Source organism: Aspergillus nidulans, chromosome V, assembly GCF_000011425.1.
Source record: "Aspergillus nidulans FGSC A4 chromosome V".
Classification (NCBI taxonomy): Eukaryota; Fungi; Ascomycota; class Eurotiomycetes; order Eurotiales; family Aspergillaceae; genus Aspergillus; species Aspergillus nidulans.
Window position 1 is genome coordinate 59611 of NC_066261.1, and position 20249 is coordinate 79859.

General features: G+C 47.7%; 5 protein-coding genes across 5 annotated transcripts, besides 1 other annotated feature; 2 read left to right on the plus strand and 3 right to left on the minus strand.

The window, feature by feature from the left end:
- Positions 1-20249: part of a sequence feature (contig 1.150 1..109819(1)) that runs on past the window's edge.
- Positions 545-1175, minus strand: ANIA_08306 (uncharacterized protein; the record flags this gene model as incomplete). Its single annotated transcript, XM_676483.1, has 2 exons — positions 545-670; positions 777-1175. 2 exons carry the CDS (start codon positions 1173-1175, stop codon positions 545-547), a joined length of 525 nt encoding a protein of 174 aa, XP_681575.1.
- ANIA_08307 (uncharacterized protein) lies at positions 2369-3235 on the plus strand (the record flags this gene model as incomplete). The annotated part of the gene is made up of 1 exon (XM_676484.1): positions 2369-3235. The coding sequence occupies one exon, from the start codon at positions 2369-2371 to the stop codon at positions 3233-3235; it is 867 nt and encodes a 288-aa protein (XP_681576.1).
- On the minus strand, positions 7470-7926 carry ANIA_08308 (uncharacterized protein; the record flags this gene model as incomplete). The annotated part of the gene is made up of 2 exons (XM_676485.1): positions 7470-7794; positions 7859-7926. 2 exons carry the CDS (start codon positions 7924-7926, stop codon positions 7470-7472), a joined length of 393 nt encoding a protein of 130 aa, XP_681577.1.
- Positions 10636-12316, plus strand: ANIA_08309 (protein CYP682B1; the record flags this gene model as incomplete). Its single annotated transcript, XM_676486.2, has 2 exons — positions 10636-12053; positions 12139-12316. 2 exons carry the CDS (start codon positions 10636-10638, stop codon positions 12314-12316), a joined length of 1596 nt encoding a protein of 531 aa, XP_681578.2.
- ANIA_08310 (uncharacterized protein) lies at positions 17694-19214 on the minus strand (the record flags this gene model as incomplete). Its single annotated transcript, XM_676487.1, has 3 exons — positions 17694-18787; positions 18856-19030; positions 19095-19214. The coding sequence occupies 3 exons, from the start codon at positions 19212-19214 to the stop codon at positions 17694-17696; spliced, it is 1389 nt and encodes a 462-aa protein (XP_681579.1).

A 20249-nucleotide genomic window follows, 5' to 3' on the forward strand; every position in this document is an offset into this window, starting at 1 on the left:
ATATAATCAATATCCGTAGTAAACAATTTCATTGAAGGTCTTGATCTCCTAACTATGATCTGTATAGGCAATTTATACCTTTTCCAAGGCTTCAAAAAAAAAGGTTCTTGCTTATGCAGGAGATATCCTTGCCATACAAACAGTATAAGGCATTAAACAGATATCCCTGCCATATAAACAGCGTAAAGCATCAAACAGACAGGCAAACGAACAAGGTGCTGAACATTGATTAGTAAGGAGGAACCTCCTCCGGTTGACATATTCGTATCAGTTAGAAACATTTGGGATGGTAGCCTATCTGGAGGCATCCTCGGTACAGCGCGAGGACTCTGTCCTTTATCAAGGGCCATGCCACTTTGAGTATGCAGGTTGGTAACTCGTCTGCCCCTGGGGTTGTGTTCCCCGCGTGAAGGACTGCCTTCTCGACTTGGGTTATTGTGATGTCTGGGAAGGGAGGTGCTTTAGATGGGACTGCTGGTGTATCTAGAGGGATATCTTCTGCCTCGGCGGTGTTTTGAAGGAGGTTCTGAGTTAGGACTTCTCTCTATTCTTGCAAGGCCACTGCCGGGGGCCTGTCCGGCCTCAGGGGGCCCTTCAGCGGCGGGCTGCGGTAGGTGCCGCTTGACTTATGCCATTTAGACATCTCAACAACCTCCTTGCTCTTGGTTCGCTGTTAATCTTGTCTCTCCAGTACTGAGACTGGGCTCTCCGAGTAACCCTCCAGAAGTCTCTTCGCGTGCTGAGTCCTTCCCGGTAATTTTCCAGTGCTTTCTTACATTCTGTATTCCACCGGCCGTTCTGGTTGGGACTGTTTGAACGACAGTTGCGTACGTGGCCTGGGCGAGGCCCGAGGCGGGGCGAGAGGGAGGAGGGGAGGGGGGTAGCGTAACAGGGTCTGGGGCAGGGCCAGTGGCCAGAGAGGTGGTAGTCAGGGGGACGCCGCTGATATAGGCGTTGAAGTGTCTTTGGGCTACCTCAGCCAGGTCATTGCTGAGCGCCTCGAGCGCTCCTCGCTGGTGGAACGCCAGGCCCGTCTGGCTCCGGTGTTCGTCGAGGAAGGCCGCAATAGGGCTGCAGATCTTCTGACCCTCAGCGGCCTTAATAGTAGCTGCGGTAGTTGTTTCCTGCAGCGCAGCTAGCAAAGGACCGCCAGGTTGGGCGTTGGGTCGTGCCATCACGTTGACGCGTCGCGACGCGTGCTGGTAGCTGGGGGGCTGCGGGGGGCTGGCAGAGGGCGGGGATTATCCCTAATCCTTGACGTGGTGCCCAAACTGGGAGCTGGGTCTGAGTATTCGATAAAATTCATGGGACTTGCAATAATCGCGAGTCCGAAGGTGGTGTAAAATAAGTTGACTTAGTATAGTTAACTAACGTAACCCACAAGCGACCCGCGCACACAAGCGACCCGCGCAGCATGAGCAACCATACAATATCTAGATATTTGAAGCTATAACCAACAACCAAAGCAAGTATATCTTACTAGTTTCTATACAATATGACATGTAGGATATCATATTCTAGTATAGCCTTAAAAATTATATTCTAAGCAGGTAAGTAGAGCATGTCTTACGTATTAAAATCACAAAGGCACAGAAAACCTGAACAGACACCTCTATAACAGTCTAACCCTGATTTCTGTGCACTATAGAATCTCTAGCTTACTGTATAGATAGCCCTGATCAGGGGCTACTTACTAGTAAATATCTAGTAGGGTCAGCCTCTCTGGGAAGCAGATCTGTTTTCTTCTTGACCTGAGCATGTATTGTAAGGGGCTCTGCAGCCATTAAAGTAGCTAAATCTATTATACTAATGCCTTATTCTGACTTCTAGATATGCTTATAACTATTAGCATGTTGTTCTTTGCAATACTGGCATCCTTGAAGTTAGCCTTAGAGGGTTAACTCCGGGATATCAAAACTGCTGCTGCTGCTCAACAAATACTAGGGAATTTTTTTTTTTTTAAGATTAGTTTGCAAGTATAATCCTCTCCTCTTTTCAGCCAAATTTTGACATAATCAGGCATTTTTTGCAGTCGTGATGGCAGTTTGAATAACTTCAGTATGAAAGGTTGAGCGAGGTGCGCGTCTCGCTTGTGTGCGCGGGTCGCTTGTGGATGTGGTTTACGTTAATGAGCCGAGTTCCGATTAATAATCAATTCAATCACGTGCTAGCAATTCCATTAAGGCCGAGCTGCGACCCCCGCATTTGGAAGTTGCTCGATTGTCCGCTCCCCGCCGGAAGTGACACATCCAAAGGTGAGATCTACCCAAAATTCCATCCTCCCTCGGCGTAACAATCCTGTACATCAAACAACGTCTGTGCCTTGGGCAGATCCATCCCAGAGCAAGCACAATCGAGAATGCAAAATATGGCTGCCGGAGCGATGAACAGATTGAAGCGAAGACGCAGCCGGTGGAAACCAAAGCACAGCGTCAACAATCGCACCCACTCCCGCAACCACAAATGGGGCCTGGTATTGAGAAAGACAGAAGGTCGAGCCCCGGTAAGGTCGGTACTAGCGACGGGCCAACCACCGATCATCCCGAACATTCCTCCAGAAGGTCGGAGAAGAGGTGTGTATGAGGCAGCGATGGAAAGCCGCGAGGCGAACTCGTGGCTCAAGGACAATCAGTACAATCTCGATCAGCTGAAAACCGTCCAGTGCACCTGGCAGACTCAGCTGGTCGACTTCCTTGATACCGGATACGCCTTCCGAATCTATTTACTCTGGGACTACGATCGCTTGTGGGGGGTCTTTAATCTAGGGCATACGAAGGGAGTATTGCTTGTTGATCCAGGACCAAGGGTTTCATCCTCCAGTGACGACCCTCAGCAGTTATCGTTTCTCTGGCGAGGAGTGCGCGCAGATGATCCGAATACATATATTTGCGACAATTCAATTGCAAAAGGCGAAATCTGGCTCAATCCGTGCCACAGAAGACTGGGTGGATATTTCGACTATATTGCGGGGAACGGTATGGCTGGTGGGGATCGCTGCTACTTCCGTGCAAGGCCGCGATTTGGCCCTCCGGTGGTACCGTATTCTTTGAAAGATGTTGTTGACGAATGGGATGAGTATGGCTCATCAAAATACGCAAGGGAGGAAATCAGGCAGAACCTGTCTTTGGACGATTTGGATGCTGATTTGCGCAAGAGAGACAGAAGACGCCCAATGTCTGCGGTGTGGGACTTCCACAAGGGTCACACCAGTGCTGTTGGCTTTTCAGGGCCATGAGATACGACACCGCGATAGTCATGCAGCATGAATGATTCAGTCAAGAAAGGGCCATGTTTGTGTCTGGAAAGTGAGTCGATTGCTGCCCACCGACAAACGCCAACGTAATTGCCACCTCGACATTGGCCATATCCATAACAGCCGGTGATGGATCTGGCTATATGATTTTTATCACCCTGTCTATTGTGCACTCACTCTAATCTCACCTGAGTCACGTAACCGTTAAGCAGCCTCACTCTCTATGCAGACGTCCTATGTGTACAGCAGGTATGACTATCATATCGCATACGACCATAGGGTGTGGAAAACAGGGCTTCCCGTCCGCTCAGCCATACTTAAGCCACACGCCGGCTGGTTAGTAGTATGGTGGGTGACCACATGCGAATCCCAGCTGTTGTATGTTTTTTACTCATTTTTTTTTTTTGACTCAGTCTTCACCCAACTAGCCTGATGCTACTGCCTCACATCTCCTTACCCATGCGCTGCTCATGTCCTAAGTAATCATTCTACTTGGCCTGTCAGCTGCAGCGACACAAGAGCACACATTAGTCGTGAGGCTACAGTAACAGCAGTGGCACTAACTCTAGATGATTCAAAGCCGTACCTTTGAGACAATGACGTAAGAGTCCTTCAGACGTCACCTCCAAAATTCAGCTGGCTGATCCCTGGAATATTACCCTAGAATATACCTCGACCTCTGGTAACTTCGGTCGTACCTCCATATCGCCATGTTCCTCCCCAGAATACGTACCTGAGAACCATCTTCCTACCTATCACCGGCTACAGGCTAAACAACGACTATTGTTGCAATGAGCAAGGTTTGATCAAATGTATGAAGTATTATTATTCTTGTGTTCTCCAAAGCTATCGTTAGTAATATCATTTACATATGATTCTGCCCCAGCCGACCGCCTGGGTCACGGGCATTGTCCGGGCATCGCCAGGCGTCGTCTTTGGGATAGGGCAACACCTAGGTTTGGGAGACCCTTTGCGCTAGCTCGGCAAGTTGCGGTATACAAGGTAGCCGCCAACCTGGATATAGTCGTCCCTGAGATTTGGGTGTGTATGACTTCTTATACAATTCAAGACATAGGATGCAAAGAAAGTAGGCATCCTTGCTCGAGCAGATTACTCGCGGCAGTAACCTTGGGACGGTGCAGTTCACAGTGGGCAATTACCTGGATCTCAGCATGGATTTTTGCAATACTTAAGGTTCGTATGACCTGGCAAGAGTACTGATCAATAGCTTCCTGCTTACTGACCTTTAATATTGCACAGATTTTTTCAGGAGCTTCTGTTGCCATATCCCAAAGCCTAGCTCGCAGGATGATAGCCCGTGACCCAGGCGGTCGGTCGTCGGGCAGAATAACAAATGATATCACTAGCGATAGCTTCAAAACAACATAACAATCAATCAATCATACTTCATACATCAATTGAACTTCGCAGAATTGCAACAGCTTCTGTTGACTGCCCCTTGGAGTAGTCTTGATAATTTTAGACTGTTGATCAGGCATATCTATTAATCTTGGGGATAGCAAATGCCTCCTTGGGAAGTTGAACAGGACTGTTCTTATTACACAAGCTAATAGAAATTTCTTTGCTGTATGGTACAGGAATCTAGCGGCTTCCCAGTACCTGGCCACCTTGCTAATAATATTTAGCAAACTTTCCCTTGCTGAGGGACTCATGTTCTGGTTAGGGATCAGGCGAATTAGGTCAGAGAGTCCTCTAATTTGCAGTGATTGGTAGATGCCTTCTACAACCCTGACCGAACTTGCGTCAACCTGATATTTAGACTATAAGCTAAGAAGTTTCTCAACTTCCTTTGCTCTTAGATTAAAGCTTTCAATATTTTCTAAGAGAGCCTTGTCTTTCAGCTTCTTTCTAATAATCACCAAGGCTAGCAAAGCTTCTTGGAGTGCCTTTAAAGGGGCATTTCAATTTTGTTCTTTTTGAAGAGCCCAGCTGTAACCAAGAAAGTATGCATGCCAAGTACATAGAAACCACAGCAATAAGAATTTGGTGCTCTATATCCCTGTAGCAAGTTGACTCTGACATTGTCAGCATATATTACAAGCAAAGCCGTGCTACTCACCAGAAACAGTCGCGAGAATCACAAATATGTATTCAAACCCCTGTTGATACGGCGAATCACATCCTCACTATTATTATAACTAGCTTTATTCACAGTATATATCACCTTCAAGTTACCAGGCTCAGGATCCTCTACTAGACATAAAGCAGGGATATGAACAACATCATCTCTGCTGTGCGCAATGAATGCTAGCATGCTAGCTAGTTTATGCTCTGTGTTAAAAGGTAATGTAGAGGGTCTTTTAAGGCTGGTAGGTAGACTTGTTAAACCCAACCCGCGAAACCCGCTCCGACCCGCCAAGAAATGGGTTGGGTTAGACCTTCTAATTATCCATTGGGTTTTGGATATTTTTGGCTGCCCCAAAGCCCGGCGGAGCAACCCGCTGGGTTGCCAAGATATCTGAATAGGTATATTACTGTATTTAGATTACATTTTCTTACTTAGATGTTTTATATGTGCACTGTGGCTGGAGACACAATCAAGCTCAGTGAGATGACGGGTCATTTGACGGAGAGGAGATCCGAGATGGCTCTCAAGCGAATGGTGTCAAATAACGACATTCCATCTACTATTGGTTGAAATAGACGCGCAAGAATATTCACGACAGTCTCTGCTGAAACCTTCCCACAGCAACATATGAAGTCGTATTTTGGTCATTTGCCCAGCCAGCGAATGTAAAATGCAATGTGACTATTGCTTTAAGTACATATCGCAACGTGTTCCGTTGTGAAAGTGTGACGGTTATGTCCGTATTAAATACGCCACAGACGGTGCAAGCGACATCTGCTTCTTATTTCTTGGTTAGGGCCATAAGTTGCCAGGGGTCACGGTATAGTTTAGGCTCTTCTTTACATCCTCTACTTCATCACGTATCTTACGAGCATAATCTTTCTTATTATTCTTTGGTTATTTACTTTTACGAAATATATAACGGACGCACTAAAGACTGCAAAGACTAGAGCTTCGTAAATTGGGTAACATGTTTGAATTGCTACTACGATCCTTCCCTTCTCCTTATTTTGATATCGTGAATTTGACATGCTTTTGGGGGCATGGTCGGTGGTCCAGCCAGAGGAGGTAATTTGACGCGATTGGAAATGTGATGAGGATATGCCAAGTAGTTTACAAGCTCCGCGAGTATCGAATAAGTAGACTCAGAGGGTACCCTAGTATTACAAGAAGCCGACGTCTTCCACGTTCCAACGTACTTCATAACCAAGTCTCGGTCAATGGGGCCCAAATTCTTGAAAATCCGCCTCGCTGCTGTACTCTCAGAAACTGCCAAGCTAGGAGGGGATGACGAACTCTACGAATCAGTGGACTCTTTTTGATCTCTTCGAATACCCCGTTTTACATTATACAAAGGTCGAGTCTGTCTGATGGGCAACGCTGCGCAGGCGTCAAGCCCGCATCACGGGACTGGCGCATCCTTTGGCGTAGATGATGCGCTGTGTCTTTTTGTCACCATGCCTGAGCTGACAATGGAGCTCCGCCAATATAGTCTGCATAAGGCCAAGGCTCTGCGGGCGGCATTTGGGACCTACGATAAAGTGCGTGGACGCAGTCACAGTGGATAGTGAACGATATGAGCGTGTCTGTGATCTGTTCCAGGAGCCTGAGTGAGCCGATTTGTTTAGCGGGCCAATGCCGAATTGTGATTTGAGGTCAAAGACTGTTTATTTAAGATTTGGCATTTTGATTCCAAGGTGATGGTGGATAAGACGATTAGGAATACAGGGCCAGGTTAGAGCGGCGAATCAAAGCTGCAAATGGCGTCGATAAACTAAACAGTGATGAGTGGTGTGAGAAGAGCGATCGGAATCAACGGCCTAGCAATGTCATTGAACGTACCTAGCTAGGGCCGAGAATAGAAATTTTAATGTTTATAATCCTTTGGCTTTTAAAGAAACCCGGTAAATTTCTCCGCTTTGGTGAAAGCTCCGATCGCCAGGCTATGATGAGACCCATATCAAATATTTTTTCCGCTGCGGATATAGATGAAGAGTTGATTTGGTGGCTATAACTTCAAGGTTGCTGGTTACAGTATCCTATTGCTTGCGCTGTGAAAGATATATTTACATCCCAACATATCAACCCAAACTCCATGCCTAAGCCTAAAGGATTTATAAAGCGACTCTATTTCTGTTGCTTCCTCTCTTTCCACAGAGCCTTTACAGCTTTCTTTACTGGTTTGTAGGTGCTCTTCACTTCAGCCTTCATTGCCTTCCTTTCCTCCTTCGACCACTGCCCATTCTTCTTCGCGGCTCGGATCTCGCGCACATGGCCGGTTAGAAGAACAGAAAACTTCTCAACCGTGCATTTCGCACACTTATTCTCATCTGTGAGGTCGTTGAGAGCGGCAGTCAAAGTGTGTATTATATCCTGTGCGTAGGGCTGCTGGAGTTCGTGGTCAAGGTGTGGAGTCTGGGAAGGGCCGTGGACAGTGCAGGGGATCTTGGATCTATTAACACAGGCGGTGTCAGTACGTGCACGCTCCGAGACTACTCATGATGCAAGGGACTTACTTCTTTCCAGTAATGTCCATCTCAGAGGACTCAACAGAGATAAAGGACGCAGACTTTTCGTGGGTCATTCTGGGTACGTTGTGGAGATGGGTATGTCGCTGAAAGGCTAAATGTCTCGTAGAGATATAGATGTGTAAAGTAAAATAGAGAATTGCGTGTTGCTGAGAATTAGGATGTTAGAGATTGGATGCGCTTTTGTAGCTTTCTGGTTTATACGCATCGGACAGACTCTTCGGCAAATCCCAAAATGGTTAATATACCGGACCGAGATCGGATATAAGCAGGCAGCTAAGAACTGACGTTTCTCCGAGTCGGATTAACTATATTGGCCAATACTGTTTTAGACCGGGAATGTCGCGATAAGATGCGCAGTGGTATGTACATGTTGATTCGTATGTGGTATATCGGAGGTACGCTCGGGGATGGTGTGGATTCCTGGGCGCGGCGGATGTAGAAACATCCCGTTTTTACGCCTGTCGCTATATGTAGAGTGGCGTTATTGTCGATCTGTTGGACGTGGAGAGTTTAGGGATGTGTCTTGGCTGGCCACGGCACTCTCTCACGAGGTGGCGAGCTGCAGGCCCCGAGCCGTGCGAACAATCTTGGTGTTTCGCTGGAGCTCAAGCTGAAGCATTTGGGCTAGGTTGTTACCCGGAGCCAGATGCTGCCGACCGGCACAGATGGTTTTAGAGCCAGCATCATATGGATTCAACGTCTTGGGCAAGCGCAAGAAAGCCGAGGGGATTACAGAGAGTAGAGCTGGACAGTATACTGAATTTCGAACTTTATAATGACAGTAGTAACAATATTACTGTTTATTATCAGCCCTCGCAGCATCGGGCTGACTAGTGACCAATACGCCCAGAACCTGACCCGGCCGTGGTTAACAGGCCTCTCACAATAATTCCTGACTCAAATCAATTGGCAGTCAGATGCCACAGGTTTTGCCTGTGTTCTAATAATTGTCCTCCACATATTCATTGTCCTCCAAGGCTGGCTCAGGCAGCGCTATTTCATACAGCACTATCTCATACAACGCTATCTATCTCATGCTCCTGACTCTGAAGTAGATTACGCCCGCGTCTAAGTGGCTGATCATCAAGCACTGGGGGAATAACCGCGTGTCCGAAACTGTTGGAATAAACACATGCTCAGGGAGGAAGGAAAGAAGAGTGACACTGTATCGATGACACTTACGTAGCCTACTGAGGAACAGATACCTTTATCGATACTATGCATATCTCTCGATAGTTATTCAATTTATCTATATTCATACAACATAAAAGCTTTGGATCCTCTGGGGTTGGAGTCGTGGCCTAGCCGTTTATGTCATGTGATTTCCGTAGGCCCTATGTAGTCTATATTGGTTAGTTGGGTTGATTTGGCATGTGATTGATACCTGCAACGAACGATTGCATTGATGGTCCTAATGGAGCAGCTGGGACCTGTCATATACGCAATGTGATTATCGAATGATTGAACGAGCGAGGTGCTGGACGCCTTATCTGCCCTCCTGTACTTCCAAGGCCAATCTTTTCTGCGCCTTTAGTGTATTTACTGGGATCTCGCCTGTACCGGTCCTAGGCGGCTCGACAGCTGTCCATATAAACGTTGTTTTGAGCCCTTTGCATAACCTGTATGAAGTTTTAATCAACCTGCAGACTAGCATACAGTACGAACATGCTGTATAGCCCTTATATTTGGATATACTAGGATTTTACTCAAGGGTTATAGTCTCATTAGGAGATTCTGCGAAATGTGCTCTTGGCTGTTGCCTGGGGACTCCCCAAAACCCTGCGCGAATTAGCAGGTTTGGGCTCGGATTCTGGCCTTGGGCCGGTTGCAGGCTTTGTCATGGTCTAGCTATATACACAGGAAGCAAATAAGATAAGGCGTTAGGATACCAAAAGGATGAGGCTTGTATAACCAAGAAGGCTAGGATCTGGCTTTAACGAGATATGAAGGCAGCTATGTAGGGCAAAACTAAGTCACACGTAACTCCAATGGTTTTTTCTTATAGTTGAAAAGAAAAGATTGGCCTTTTGCACCAGGACCTAGAGCTATATTGTTGAGAACTACTTCAGCAGGGTAGATTAGCATGTTAACTAGATAAAGACACCGATGCCACGTAAGCCCAATGATAGAGGAACGAATAGTCAAGGTAATACAGGACAAGACCTTGGGATCCTCCTGACCGGACGATCTCCCACGGACTGAAATATACTTATGGGGATATATGACTAAACCCCAGTATCAACGTCATTACGAAGTCTATCTGAAACAAGTAGCTAAGCCCGATGGTTCCACTGATGTAGTTTCTCACTGGGAAAGGCTCGTTGGTCTCGATCGCTTGCCTGGGGCTTGATTGACCTTTTGCCGAAGACCCCCGACTTCCGACATTTGGTCTAGGGGGAGTAGTTGTAACAATTAAAGAGGCCCTTACCACTGTTAATCACTGAAAACGGCAAACCCAGCTGCCATGCTACTTTCATAAGCCCTAAATAGCCTGCGTAAATCCACTAAATGTCAAGTTTTCTACCTGCAGTGATGTTATAATATTATTTGTATACGCTACAAATGTTTCAGTTATCTGCTTGTCGTAGTAGCTAGCAGACCAGGGGAGAAAAATAAAGAAAATAGTCGCCGCGTGAATACTGGCCATCAGGTGATCAACAATGCAGGGTGCGCCGCACATAAAGTAGCACATTCCCCGCCAATTCATCTCCTGTGTTCCCATGTCGTACACACCCCTAACAATCACATTGGCTTTCCCAAAGATGCTATCTTTTGGTCTCGCAAACGACGCCTGGGGTCATCCCTGGGTGGTCCTCCCATTAGCCGTGATCTTATATATTGTAGTGCTCGGGGTATATCGCCTATTCTTTCATCCTTTATCGCGCTTTCCGGGCCCTGTCCTCGCAGCTTTGACTGTCTGGTACGAGTTCTATTACGACGGAATCCGGCGAGGCCTGTATACTTTTGAGATTCAGCGCATGCATGAAAAGTACGGGCCCGTTGTCCGGATCAGTCCCAACGAACTCCACGTCAACGAGCCTTCCTTTATTGATGAGCTGTACGCGGGATCGGGGAAGAGGCGTGACAAGTACCCCTACTCCACGTGCCAGTTCGGTATTCCGGACAGCGTTTTTGGGACCCCGGGACATGACCTCCATCGCCTGCGACGCGGCGCTCTCAGCAGATTCTTCTCGAAAACCTCAGTGACGAAGCTCGAGCCTATAATCGAGAATGCCATCGGGAAACTCTGCACGCAGCTCGAGAGCTATTCTGGGTCGCAGCAACCCGTGAAGATGGACATGGCCTTTAGTTGCATGACGACTGACGTAGTGACTGAGTACGCCTTCGCTAAAAGCTACAATTTTCTGGACTCACCCACGTTCGAACCCAACTTCCACCGCCCCATTGTTGCCGGGGCTGATCTGGGTCCGTGGGTCAAGCAGTTTCCCGTTCTGCTAAAGGTGATGAACGACCTCCCAAAATGGATCCTGACGAGAATCAACCCCGAGGCGGCAGTCTACATCCAGTTCCAAGAAGACCTACGGAGACAGATCCGTGAGGTGCAATCACAGGTCGATAAGGGAGAGTCGAATGGGAAGATTCCGACCATTTTTCACGAACTCTTGACCGGGGATCTGCCAGAACAGGAGAAACGGATTGAGCGCCTCTGGCAGGAAGGTCAAATTGTTGTGGGTGCCGGTACGGAGACCACTGCATGGACACTCTCTGTCACGCTGTTCTACCTGCTCGACAACCCGCGCATCATGCGCCAACTTCAAGAGGAGCTTGAGCGGATCATTCCTGATGCGGCACAGTCTGTGACTTGGCATCAGTTGGAGCAACTCCCGTATCTTAGTGCCGTGATCTGCGAGGGCCTCCGTCTATCATACGGAGTGAGCAGTCGATTGCAACGCATCAACCCCCTTGGACCCCTCTGGGTGCGGTCTCGGGATGCGAAAGGCGGCCCACACGGAAAGGGCCGCTGGGTGGAGTATGAGATCCCCAAGGGGACGCCCGTCGGGATGACTTCCACCCTGATCCATACCAATCCCGAACTGTTCCCGGATCCGCATGAGTTCAAGCCCGAGCGATGGCTCGATGGTGCAGGAAAACGCCATCATTCACTTGACGGGTACCTGTTGTCTTTTTCTCGCGGGAGTCGTCAGTGCATTGGTATCAAGTAAGAGCAGCCTGCTCCCTCCCCAGCAGGGAGCCTTTGCTAGGCGTCTACAGTATTGGGCGATCTTTTGCTGACAGACCCACAGTCTTGCTTACGCCGAACTCTACATGGGACTAGGCTTGTTGATTCGACGCCTTGGCCATCGCCTAGAACTCTTTGAAACCACCAGCGCAGATGTTGAGATCCACTACGAACGCTTTCTGCCGACACCTAAAGACGGAACACAGGGCATCAGGGTTCTGGTCCATCCGGAATCAGAATAATGGCGACGATGCCGATTTTCTTCCGATGGAAATAGTTTTGGATCCACCCTCGTGCTCTGGACAGCGTTGCCTGTCGGGGTATCAACCACACAGGAAGGTGACCAATCTAGTTGACTTTGTTTGACAAGTTGAATTTCTTCTAATGTTAGCGGCGCCTCATGGCTGCGCTGTGCCCGACGGGTGGACGTGAATCAGCCTTACAGCTGCGTTGCTGTTCGGAGCATGTGAAGCACGGAATTGTGGCCTAGCTCAACTGAATTTGCAGTACGAAGGCTCGCCGTTTGCATGTTGATTTGTTCGTGATATGTTCATGATTTGTTCTTTTTCCCATGAATCTCGATAATCCCTGTTACCTTGTGGGTAAACCGCTGTTGTTGTGCTTCTATCAGCCCTCATCCATGGATTGTTTGAACAAGGATAAGAATTTCGATTCGAATAAGGAATACAGATTAAAACCGTTCTGACCTTATTGTGAAGAGGTGGCATCTATCAGTCAGCCCAGCGCTTGCCATACCCCTCATTGGGCTGCAGATCCATACTTCATAGGAGCGAAGTGCTTTTTAGTGGTTACCCACCAAGACCCCGTTGTCTCGAACCCCGAACTTCAACATCTCCCCAGTGCTCGTAAAACGAGCGAAATCGAACGCGGCCTCTAGCCTTTTCACAGCGCGATGTCACCTCACTAAATTGGGTTGAACGGTCTTGACACGTTTTCCGCCTCGCTTGCAGGCCATGATCCTTGCCTTCGCTCGACCTCTCTGCGGAGACTTTAGGGCTTGGAGGGTGAAACTGCATGTCTATAGGCCATATCTGTTGCAGCCTATGGTAGCAGAAAGCTTGGGCCGCCACACCAAAGAAATAGGAGACTTTGGACACCTCATGAATGGTCATCCCGAGCCCCTCGTCTCGCGTTGATCCGACCACAACAAATGGTCGTGGCCAATGGCCGTGGTCGTGCAGCTACGACGGACACTAATTTTGCGACGACCACTGTCGATCTGTGACGGCGACGACAGCGTGTGAATAGCTCCGCATTTCGCGTTCTGGAGCAGGTTTCCGCGCTGTAGAGGGAAAAGGAGTTGGAGATCACCGAGCGGACATCGTGCCTCGTTCTCGCGCACTGCTGCAGCTGTCCACAGGAATCCAGCTTCGCTATTCTGATTCTCATCGTGTGCGAGAAGATTGATAGTATCTTGGAGAAGGTGTCGCGTGTGGGAGTTGGATCTCTACCGGCTCCTCCAGCATTACGAAACATCCCAGCAGCTTTTCATGTGGTTGGGGAAGTACAAAATCAACGTAATGAAGGAGCACTGCCAGGTTTTGGCGACGTTGGTTACGTTCTAGCTTTGTTGGTTCGTGGCTCCTCGCGGTAGCCAGAAGGAGTGACATAGGTTGTAAATGAGAGACTCAGCTGCGCGGTCTCACTACAGTGAACTAGGGGATTAATGCATCGCAACTGCTACTCAATATCAGACTGAAAGTCATGGTGGGGTATATCTGGTGTTATTGGCCTATTTTTCTGCCTTGTACCCTGGCTGCTTAACAGCCAGAGGACGATAGTACGGCAACGCAGCTCGAGTATTCTGGATTATGAAAAGATATCCCACAAAGTAAGCGTTAGGAAGAAATTTAAGAGGTATTGTAAGATAAGCATCAATTCAAACTACCATATAATCGTCCGTCCAAGGATAAGGCGTATCGTTATTCCCCAATGTGTAGAAATGAGGATATGAGTCTTACTTCGACCCAACCCAGGCAGCTGAGCACTGGGTTTCTAACCATTGGTCTGTAAGGCCTGTCCAGGCTGATAACATATTCAATGCGTTCTAAGTGTCGGCTCGGCGCAGATCGTAAGCCACCTTGCATGCTAACACTCATTAAGGATAGATTGATTAGGGATAGGCTTCAGGACGAACTTTGTTCGTCGCCAAAATGGCCTGGTAGGAGAAAGTCATGGAATCGTAGCCCTATCTAGAGGATACCTTCGATATTTACGGTGAATTCATGAAGTCGTTGGTATTCGTACTGCGGATATAAGTCCGTTATCCGATACTGCTGTTCTATTTAACCCTAATTAAGCGAAAATTTATGGGTTGACTTGCCTGCATCTCATCCACCCTCCAGTGTGATGCTGTCAAGGCTGATGCTCTATCGGTGCAGGGGATTGAGTTTGATGGATTATCAGTCCCTACTTTTCTGTCCCTTTCAAACGCTATGACACAAATCTCCAGGCTTTATGTTCAGATGTCTGGCTTTATATATCATGTATCCAAGCAGCTCCACAATATTAGTCCACCATACACAAACCAAAACCGGATCTTTAAAACGCATGGCCACAATGGCAGAGTGTCTAGATAGCTGCAACTGAAGACTTCTACCCAGCTGCCTTGGGCTAGAAATGAATCGTTTTCCAAGTCAGCACCCACAGCCAATACTAATCTTCTCGCTCGTTCTGCAAATCCAGTTCTGCGACCCCACGGCGGGCCCCCCTTCTTGCCGTAGCCGGTCAGCTCCCAGCACGGCACCCTCATTCTCACTCCGAAGTTTATGGTCTCGCACAAAGAGATAGACAACGGTAGCTAGTCCGGCAAACGCCACATACTAATGCAGCACGGGGCATACGTTAGCATAGATGCACTGACAGGTTTCAGGGTGGAAATGTGGCGTGCCGCAATGCTAAAATATACTTCCCATAACCCATACCATTCCCAACGCCTCAAAATACATCTTTCTGACAAAGCCGTCTTGATCTGCATTTAGTCCAAGGGCGCCAATCTCCTCTACACTCGAAGCGGCAAGATCGCCGTTGAATTCGCGCGCGAAATTTGACTTTGAGCCCAGCTGGCGTGCTAACTCCTCGTTCTTCGCATTCATCTCATTCTGAAATACTACACCCCCGACAACAACCGAAATGGCAGTAGAGAGAGATCGCACAAACCCCATCGTCTCAGTAACGGCCGCAGTGTCCCGAACACTTGTTGCAGCCTGAACAGCAATGATTGGTGTTTCAATGTTCATGCCCACACCGATTCAAATGAGAATCTGGAAGATGATGAGCTTTGTTATATTGGACTCAGAGTTAAGACTAATCAGCAGGCTGGAGCCGAGTACCAAAAGCTCCTGGGCAACGTTCATAACTGGGAGGTATTTCTCAGTTTGCTGCTTGAAGATCCCCGCCACAGCTGCGGCCAGGGAACATGAGACGATTAGCGGGAGAAGGTACAGGCCTGAGGTTAGTGGGCTTGGGGCAAGGACGGACTGCGCGTATAAAGGCAGATAATATGCCTGTCAAATAAACACATATGATTTGCACGCGAAGACAACATAAGGCGCTATCTTTGTTGGCGAGGTGAACAGCCAAACTGGGATAATAGGGTTCTTGGCTATTTTCCATTCGTTCACCACGAACAGCGCCATCACTGCCGTTCCAAAAACTAACAGACAAATGACTGTGGCGGAGGACCAGGAGTAGACGTCATCACCAAAGTCAAGGGCAAGTAGGACCATCAGAAAGCCCCCTACAATCAAAAGGCTGCCTGTCCAGTCGATGACCCTAAGACCGGCGGCGATGGGTGGTCGAGGACTCGGGACTTTCCATGAAGAGTCGGACAAGAAAGAAGACAGCTCCAACCGGTACTGTGCGTTCGAATTGTCAGCTTCGGGCCGCCGCGTTGAATAAAGTGCCTCACACTTAATCCAAAAACACCATCTCCAGCTACCTCATTGTCAGCCTTGTCGTCACTTCAAACAGGGCGGCACCTACCTCAGCCTCGTCATAAAAACACCACCCAAAACCAGTCCTATGGCACTCCCAACCGCCCAAACAAGTGAAGTTATTGCAGATACAACACCTGATCTCACAACGAGAACATATCGAAAACTGACAACAATGTTGACCATTATCCCCATTCTGGAGCCGCCCAATCCCTGGATCGCACGGCCCACTATCAGAACATCCATATGCGGCACAAGTGCACAGACTAAACTCCCGACAAGAAATACAGCGGCTGCAATGAGCATAATGGGTTTCCGGCCCCAGATATTGGAGACTGAGCCCCAGGAGTAATGGCTGCGTAGGCTAGCGTATAAGCGCTTCACATCCAAATATACCGGCGGCGGTCTTGAACGTGCCAACTGTGGCTGGAACTGCAGGAGTAACAATCGTTAAGTCAAGGGCCGAGAGGAGCACGGACAGACAGAGCGTCATCATAGGCAAAGGAAAAAACGAATGAGGACGTCCTTTAAAAACAGACCACCCCGGTCTTGCCACCTGATCCAGATTCGATTATAATGGGAACAATCTCAGTACGAGGTTTATAACGAATATGTAACTCTATATAGAAGAACATCTAAGCTAGAAAGTTTTCTGCCACTCCATGTCATATCTACAGTCAAGATACCCCCAAAGCACCCTCTGATTCTCGCCGCAGGATTCTTGTAATCATACCAAAATGCGCTGCCAGTTCATCCTTCTTCGTCGCATCGTACCTAAAATGCTGCGGTAGAAGCCCGACAGATAATCTGTACTTACTAGCAAAGCTTCAGTGCACGGTATATTTCAAAACAGCATAATAGAAATTTTTCGGAAGGGAAATTTGATGTGTGATTCCAGTTTTAATTAGCCATTATCGGTTAGCCCGACACCTTGTGATATATATCAATTATATACCCCTTTTGCCGAAAGTATTAGTACTGCTCAAGGCAGTATGGGCTTTTGGAGTGCTCAAGATCAATATTGACCGTTCTGTCCCCAATTGCATGATTATGTATGTATATTAAAGTTACGGGAAAAGTTCTTCAATGCTAATGTGTTAGATGCACTAACCATTTCCTTCTAGAATCTACTGGTCATCTTATTCAGGCTTTGATAAATCTAGACAGGCCCAATAGGGCCATTTAAAAAAGGGATATATTGCTGCGGGCATATAATATTGGAAGGTGGAAGTATGCCCTGGAGGTATGCCCTAACATGCCCCCAGTAGCAGCTAGATGCCCCACTTAGGACGACGGTATGCTGCATTCAGAGAAAGATTCCGCGAGGTCAGCTTGGACTTTTGTTCTAGATTGTGTCATTAAGTACGGGAAGGAACAGCAACTTACACCAACGGCTTCTTGCAATAGAAGTACCGATCCGGCAAACCGAGACGACATCTTGCGCGCCCTACCATGAGGTGAACTCAATTAGCAACATACTCGATCGTGACGCCGATGGCCAAGACGTACGAAATCAAGGGCGTTATAGGGTCAACGGTATTACTCGTGAATAAAATTGGGAAGGCCGTAGGCCTATCTAGTGCACTGACTGGGCCTGCATCCAAAGAAATGGGTCAGCTTTTGCTTTCTTCATAGAAGCATCTTTCTTCAACCAAGATGGGGCTTAGACATGCGGGGAAGAGAGAGACAAAAAGAGGGGCTTTCTACCCTGGACCATCATGCTGTCAGGCAATTGCGGTCTGAACGATCTACACAAGATACCGTCCAGGGCAAGGGGGTACATGTCACCAATGTACCTGCTCTTGGAAGTCGTGTACTCGACGTAACTCTTGAACTCTTCAAATGTGGTAAGCCTGTTGCTCCGATACGAATCGGCGCACTGGATAGTCAGACGACTATCTGATAAATAGCCCAGCCCGTCAAATGTGCCCGCGAGAGCAGACATGTTCCCCCGCTCGAGTTGGTGCAGCACATGGGCCATGCCTGGGAAATTTGCCAGTGGGGAGTTTATAGCATTGATGAAAAGAGCCTTTAGGTCAAAACAGGTGACCATTGTTGGGAGCTCTTGACTTCGGACCATGCTGAGCGGGACGGGATGATTTTGGAGCTGACGGATTATTTCGTCCACTCTGGCCGTGATATTGGCTGGCGTAGGGCCCCAGAAAGAGCACTTTCCAGGACCTGCGGAATGGCAGAAGCTCGAGAACTTCTCGATGGCTTCGTCCATCTGATCGACGTTTTCTTTCCACTCATTGTTATAATATTGCTCTGCGTTCAAAACACCATCGAGGATCATTCTCCCAACTCGGCCAGGGAACATAGAAGCGAAGGTGCTGCCGATGACGGTACCATAACTGACGCCATAAGCCCACAATTTGGTGTCTGAAGGAGACTTACCGGCCTCCTCAGCTTCTGCTTCTATGAATGTAAGCAGATCATGGGCGACGGCCGGTGTAGTCACGTAATATCCGTAAGGAGATTCGTTCCCGACAGCATCGTTGCACCACTCGCCGTAGATAGAGCTTGAATAGAAATTCTCTACAAGCAAAGTCGATGAAATATTAGTAACGCCTATTCTGTGCAGCCGCTCAAAGGCTAATTTCGCCTCCGCGTTCCCCGAGAAGCAGTCAAGCCGCAAACCACTGTTGTTGACACCGCGAGGATCAAACGAGACGAAGTTGTACCGCTCTCCGAAGTCTTGCTCTAAAAGTTCCCGGTATGTAAGGAGGAGGTCAACACCAGAACCACCCGGACCGCCTATCAACATGTCAGCCCAGCCACTGGAATCCAGGCAACTATGCATGATCATCCGTTCGAGATCTTACCAGGGATGATTACAAGACTCGGGGACTCGACAGTGGCATTCTTTCCAGGGAGTTTCATGAAAGCAATCGATGTCGTGCCAAGACTTCTGTTTGAATAGTCCAAGGGGACTTCCAGTCGAGAGCATTTAAAGTCATCATAACATGATGCCCATGTTAGGCCGGCTGATGGTTCAATCTAAGATTTGTCAGAAAGCTTGGAAGCCCGCGAAGATGTGGTTCAGCAACAATCTAGGACTCACGTCCTCAAATCCATAAACCATTCCCTGACCATGTGAAGTATCGGCTTTACATCCCCAGCTCACGGCAAGGATAACTGCATTCACGAGTGGGTTCGTGATTATCTGCACAGGTTTCCTCATTGAGCTTTATTTTTATCGTCTTCAAAACAATGCTGGAATCGATCATTGAGCCAACACAATGACAACATCAGCGAACTATATATGCTAGATGTGTGATACCGCCAGTTTTTACTACAGGGTTTCTTATGCAGTTGCATTCCTTCTACCGAATTGTAATACTCTCCTGGTGCTCACTTGTACGAACTAGCCAATTATATGTGCTGTCTATTAGAATTTTGGAAGTGCATTCATCTGAAAACTAGTTACATACTAAAATATTCATGCACCAAGTAATATCAGGTGGCAGGTAATTTGAGTAGTGTGGTAGCCAGCCAGGCCATTTATACCCAGCACGTCGATGCCAACCCCTTACATTCCCAAACATCCCTAGCATTATCGTTCATGAAACCAGAAGAGGCCCATCAATGGATAGAAAACACACGACAAACTGTATTTGGAGATTGCGATCTTCAGTACATTCGGTCGTTGCAGACTGTGGTTAGATTACCAAGTTTGACGCTAGTAACCACCGCGATAGTCCAGTGGCTCAGCTGCTCAATATTCCCTCATCAAGATTTCCATACTTAGACCCCTCTTGCACGAGCTGACCAGTCGAAATATCCAATTTGGCGCATTAGTCTACTTCAGGATCTATATAATCAATAGCTTAACTTCGCCTACTTGGTGTTTCTCCAGGCTAGTTGCAGGGCACTGTTTGTCTTTCTTATTCGAGCATCTTGCGAAGGATGTGAGGAATGAAGGAATTTTTCTTTGTTCAGACAAACATACGAATAGACGATTCTCTTGTTATCCAGATGGTACGTTATAGTGATTGCTTTCAAAGCCAAGGCCCCATGCACTTGGGGCTTACACGACAATGAACCTGGGATTATTCTTGGCTTGAAACACCGCGTATAACGAATTTTGCCAGCTAGCATATATGTGATGGATGTGATTAAATTCGACCCAAAATCAAGACTAGGCTGTAAGACTTGCAAGTCAGTCATGCTCCTTGTTCTGATACTGAACAGTTGATTGATTTTAAATTCTAGAACT